The sequence below is a fragment of the Tenrec ecaudatus genome, chromosome 1 (genome assembly GCF_050624435.1).
Source record: "Tenrec ecaudatus isolate mTenEca1 chromosome 1, mTenEca1.hap1, whole genome shotgun sequence".
Lineage (NCBI taxonomy): Eukaryota > Metazoa > Chordata > Mammalia > Afrosoricida > Tenrecidae > Tenrec > Tenrec ecaudatus.
The window spans coordinates 160,133,571-160,139,570 of record NC_134530.1 but is presented as its reverse complement, the minus strand read 5'-3'; the positions used below and the strand labels follow the sequence as shown (position 1 = coordinate 160,139,570).

The 6,000-nt window shown below is 46.5% G+C and overlaps 1 protein-coding gene across 3 annotated transcripts in view; it reads right to left on the bottom strand.

Annotated features, from left to right (window-relative positions):
• Window positions 1-273: 273 nt before the first annotated feature.
• Window positions 274-6,000, bottom strand: part of PIP5K1A (phosphatidylinositol-4-phosphate 5-kinase type 1 alpha) — a 44,490-nt gene continuing 38,763 nt past the window's right edge. For all 3 annotated transcript variants that reach the window (XM_075561835.1, XM_075561854.1, XM_075561844.1), the window contains 2 exons: window positions 2,136-2,184; window positions 274-1,863 (listed from right to left, as the gene is read on the bottom strand). In XM_075561835.1, the coding sequence (XP_075417950.1) occupies window positions 1,861-1,863; window positions 2,136-2,184 (52 nt within the window). In that variant the 3' untranslated portion in view covers window positions 274-1,860. The remainder of the gene's footprint in view (window positions 1,864-2,135; window positions 2,185-6,000) is intronic.

Sequence of the window (6,000 nt, the reverse complement as noted above, 5' to 3'; positions counted from 1 at the left end):
CCCTAGGAGCAGGGGGCTTCCAGCAGGCTTTCCCACTGTCCTTTCCTCCTACCCCAAATCAGTGTTGTTTGGTCTCCTGCGTCACTGTCAAGTTCACGTTGTTAGGAGGGTGGTGGGTCCTGGGAGGTAGCTGAGCTAGACTAAAGCGGAGTTCAGGGGTCTTGGAAAGGGCGCAACTTCCGTTGAGCAACACGAGGAGCCTGGAGGTGGGGATGGGCAGTAAGCGGCAGGAGCAAAAGGAAACAAAAACACAAAGTAGGAAGCCACCAGATGTCTAAATAACTGACAAAAGTTTAATACATTAAAACCAGAGATTTATCACTTATACTGCATTTGCCATTTCTGAACAATACAAAGAGGCAAATAGTGACATTTCATAAAAATTTTGATACGTCATTCCCCAAGACCCAGCCCTCCCTCACATATTCCCTCCCATTCCTACAGAACTCTGTCCTGAATGAAACACTTAAATACATCATAAATAGTACATTATGAAAAAAATAGCAAGAACTGTTTCTTTCCTTCTTGTAAAAAAGAACATGGCAGCAAAGACAGGCAGCCAGAAACTGGCTGGAGGTGTCTAATATAGACAGTTACTCGGGGGTACAGACTAAGCTACTATGTCAAGGCAGGGTGGAGAGTCAGAGGGTAACATGGGAGTTCAGTAATCTGCCTGAGGTGCTAGGCCCCCTGCTCTTCCTGACCAAAGTAGGCGGGTCCACCTGATGAAGGACCACCACCTTTGGAGTGGATTTGCATAACCCATTTTAACCTTTTCTGCACAAAGAGGGGACAGGGCATGTGGCACAGCACTGACCTCACCCAAGGCAAGAGTCTGCTGGCTCCCCACATACGTTTAAGAAAATAGTTTCTCACTTCATAAAATCTGGACTGCCTGCTCCACTGACACAGGTGTCCCTCCCCCCCAGTTTCACAAACAGCAGAACACTGTGGGAACAAAAGGGGAAGAACAAAGAGGAGATCTCCTTTGGAGAAGGCGCAAAAATTCCTTTGATAAGTCTTTATATTTAGAAAACAAGCAGAATATATTTCAAATTGCAAGACAGTAATAATCATGATGGCTTGGCAGTCACTCAGGTCCTGCCTAGAAAGGGAGCTATTTCTCAGCCCCATTGTTTTAAAACGAAAGGGGTAGAAATTACCCCAGGTCCCACTCTCCATTCCTTCAGCCTTAACAAATCCATCCAGAAAGACATGGAAGGAGAGAGGCTCCTGGCAGAGCAAACACCACTTCTGCTTCGTGAACCCGGGCTCTTCGAAGGGAGTCCTGTGAACACACATACTCAGCTCTCTGATACTTTTGATGTGAACGAGTCCTCAGTTGAAATGTGTGCTGTGCACTTTTTTTTTCCTTTAAGAAAAAGAGTTTTTTAAGTAAAATAAATAAAGGTTTGGAGGTGGTTAAAGACCTTCATGCCACCAAAAACCTTTCCGAAGATTGCAGGGATCTTCGGCAAAGAGCTAAGATAGGATAATGTGCCAGCCCGTCTGTCCTGAGGGAATCAGGAGCCCACCTCCTGGTGAAAGGTGGACGAGGGGGAAGAAAACCACGTCCAGCACCCCCACTTCGTGGAAGTCAACACGAGCCAGTTGGAAATACACGCCACCCCGCTCTGGCGAAGAGGAGCGCTGCTGTCCTCAACTGTCCAAGGCACTGATGCCCAGTTCCGAGGAAGGGGAGGGGGAGCAGGCTCTTCTTCAGGCAGGAGAGCGCGAGCCAGCAAGCTCCTCTGGCCTCCGTGACACTCCTTTTCCTTTCGATGATCAAGAAGAAACTCAGCACTGCTGGGGACCACAGAGGCTTCGAGGTCTTACTCCAGGGGTGCCGAGGCTTGACACTCACTGAGGAGAGAAGAGGCCATGTTAAAGATGGGGCAATGAGTGAGAGCGGAGGGAGGGGGCAATTTCAAGAGACTGTTTCTACGTGGCTGGCAGTTTTATTTCAGCCTGTTTCCAAACACTAAGGTACAAAACATACAGAATAAAAATAAGCGATTTAGGTGGCACCTGGTGCCTCTACCCAGGCCAACGAATCCCGCGCTCCATTCCACCAGTGGTCCTCTTTAACTCTTTGAAGCGTTTACCTTCCCCCCACATCCCTATCACATACTCACATGGGAGAACTCTGACTCTGTAATTTCAAGCTTTTCCAGGAGGGATGAACTGAAAGGTGGGGGTGGGGCAAGAAGAGAAGAAAATTAGAATAGGGAAAAAAGGATTCTCCTCTCAAGTCAATTCTCATGCTATCACGCCATATCTCATCTCGGAATCAATCTCATCTCGGAATCAATCTCAGACTCAGAAAGGGTGGCTAAGGAACTACGCAGGAATTCTTAGCTTCTCGAGCATGAGGAATGACTTCCTAGTAGCCTTCCTGTCTTCAATCCGCAGTGCGATCGGGAGCCTCTAAGGTGGCCACAAGTAGCCCTTGCCTCCTGACACCCACTGCTGGGGCATTCACTACAACTCAGGGTGACCCTACAGACAGAGGACGACCGCCCCACAAGGCCTCCGAGACTGCAACCTCTGTGAGAGCAGACTGCCACGGCGTTCTCCCCAAGAACAGCTGGTGGGTCCACGCTGCCAGCTGCCACTCGTAGCCAAGTGCTTACGCACTGTGCCACCAGGGCTCCTTCCTGGTACTGTGCCTTCATGCCGCTCCCCCCTCCACCAGGTGGGCCATTTGTGGCTCTTTCCTAATGAACAGAGGCAGCACCAGGGAAGGGATGTCGGTTCCAAGAACAGGTAACAAAGAGTGTCGTTTTCACTTGGGCTCATGCTCTCACCTCTGTCTTGCTTGCCCACCAAGAAGGGAAGCAAGCTCACATGCTAACATCAAACAAGCTTGTGCAGAGGGTCACTTGACAATGAACTGAGAGTACCAAGGGCCCACAAAGAACTGAATTCTGTCCCCAGGTGAGCCTTCAGATGAGATAGATGTCTAGTGAACAGTTTGACTGTAATCTCCTGAGACCCTGAGCCAAAGGCACCCAGCTAAGCCACACCTAGATTCTTGGTGCTCAAAAACTGTAAGGTGATAAACATTTGTTGTACTTAGTTGCTAACCCTTAGGGTAATTTGTTATGCAACAATAGGTAATACAGAATTTAGTCACTAAATGTAAGGTGCTGCAATAAGAATAGATTATGTTGCATTTGTGGAACTACATAGGAAATAAAACCTCCTGAGAACTCCCTCTATCCAATTATTGAGGAATAGGAGAAAAGTGGCTACTAAACAAGGTGCATTAGAGACGAGTATAGAAAACCAAAGGCATAAATCTGACTTGAACAGTTAATACTTTGTCTACAGACTTCCCCAATGATGTATGTTGGATCTGATCTGGTTTCCAAAATGTTCTGTATTGTTTGGTTTTTGTTTGTTTGTATTACAGTATATCTCAGAGGTGCTATGTCACTGGGGTCACCCTCTAGAAGTTGTGCTCTACGTTCTTCAGTTGTTCGGGCTTGATGAACCTATAGACACAGCAAGTAGAATAAGAATTTCGGAGCGGAGGGAGTTAATGGTGGTGGGGGGGGGGTGAAGGGGAGGCGATGTCAAGGTGTCCATGTAGGAAAAAAATTGGTGGAAACTGATTGTGGTAGCAATTGTACAATTCTACTGGAGGTGGTTGAATTCTGGAATGATATGTATTTAATCACAATTAATGCATTTGTTTTTTTAAAAAAGGAATATATTATGTAAGGATGGTTTTTGGACAAGGAAAGTAGGCTTAGAGGGCAATTTATGTGAAAGCTGAACACACAATAGAATTCTGTATTGAAGGGAGTTTATTAGTGAGACACTGAAGGAGTAAGAAAAAAACTTTCATGAAACTGGAGGGAAAGAGATCCCCGTCATGCAGTATCACAGAGTTTTACAACAATGTTATTTGAAGAGATGAGGAAAGTAAATATGTGCCTAATGAACTGGGTAATCTAACTAAGGAGATTTCCAAGCAGAGTGTTCAAAGTACCACATAGTTTCCTCTGGAGATTTACAGTGAAACGTGAGAGGAAGGAGAAAGATTGAAGCAAGGGCTGGTCCAACAATCTAGGAGCCAGGACTTGATGGTCTGGAAAATGCTCAGGATCTCCAGATGGCAAATGATTCTAAAAGGAGAGGTTTTCTAATAAAGATCCAATTCAGGGCAGTCCCAGAAAAATGTGGTCTGAAAATAAAGCTGAGAAATTGACTATAAAATATTTTATTAAGATCTCAGAAAAACTCAAAGATGGTGCCTCTGAATACTATTCAGTCATCAGAAAGGCCATTCAGAGATTAAGGCTCTCACAAATCCTCTCAACTGCTTAGCAGGGTCTTTCAGAAGAGATTTGTAAGTACAGGTATGTCTAAGAGTAAATCCAATGAAATGCACAGGACTACTCTAACAGAAAAAACAAGGCCACCTGACTACAAGAGAAGAGGGAAACCAAACCACACCAGGGCCGCAGCCCTCGAGCCAATTCTGACTCCCGGTCATCCCCAGATGTGGCGAAACAGAACAATTCCATGGTGCTCTTGACTACCATGTTCACAGAGGAGTGTGCCAGCCCCTTGTCTTCACAGTGCTGCTGGGGGAGCTCAAAGGCCAACCTATTGATTAGCAGCACAAGCCACTCATGTGACATTCAAGCTCCCCAAAACAGAAACAGTAGGAAGTGCAGGGAGTCTGGAGGGCCCCACCGAATCCTGGCAGGAAGGCAGATGGGAAGCACAGCCTAGCACAAAGGATGAGCCAGAGGGCAAAACCCAGAGTCCAGAGTGTTGGGTCAGAAACCAGGAGAACGATGCTCAGCAGGTGAGATTTACCAGTGAACGTCTAACATTTTCAGGATTTCAGAACTGCTAAGGATCAATGGCTCCTTTGTGCCTCTCCTTCCCCTCCTACGCGTGAATGTATCGTAGCTATCTTAAGCCTATCTTAGCCTCTACTGCAAGTTGGTTGTATGCAGAGCAGACAACTTGTCCTTTAGTTTCACAGGTCTACACATCACATGAAGGAGTACTGTGTTAGAAGAGCTGGACTAAGGAACTTCAGCCAGGAGCCTCATTACACTTGGATCTGATCTAAATGACCAAAGTCTGACCTGCGGCGAACTGATGCTGTCTCAGACTTCTGAAAGGCTTGCAAGGGCGTTGCTTTGTACATGGGAGGGATGTGAATCACTGGAAAATAGAGGGTAAGCTGTGACAGCTTCCCCAATGCTCAATGCGCCTTCTGGTATGCACAACATTATGCAATCTCTTCCTCTGAAATGTGGGCTGGATTTAGTGATGAGAATGCAGTACAGGAGATGGGATGTCAATTCTGAAACCGAATTACAAAAAGACCGTGGTTTCTGTGTGGGTGTGTTTCTAGTTCACTCGTGGAGGGGACGTAGATAAGGGTCTGAGATGCCCTACGGCGAGGGCCCTTTGGCAGAGAGCCAAGGACAGCCTCCAAAGAAGAGGGTCCCCGTTCAACTGCCTACAAGGAAATGTGTCCTGGCAGTAAGTACATAAGTGAGCTGAAAAGCAAACCCTCTTCCAGGTCAGTTCAGTTCAGACTCAATAGCCCTGACTTGACTGGGATTTCCTAAGAGATCTCGAGGGCAAAGCTTAAATTGTGCCAGAATCTTGACCCCCAGATCCTATGAATTTAGTTATTTTGAATAGTAACATTTGTGGGTAACTCACACCATAAACCCACTGTCGTCCAGTCACTTCTCTTACCAACCCTATAGGACCGTAAAGTTGCCCCACCAGGTCGCTCACGTTGCAAACCTTTACAGAGAGACTGCTCCTGTTGAACTCCACAGAGTGGGCTGGTGTATTTGAACCACTGACTTTGCAGGTAGTATTTTAAGCACTGAGGCACCAATACTCCTTGTTCACACACCAGGGAACAAAATTAAGCCACAATCGATCTGCTGGACCCTTTTGTAATGTTGACTATCATTGTTTTCCCTGTCCAGGAAATCTCTCCAGACTTAAAAG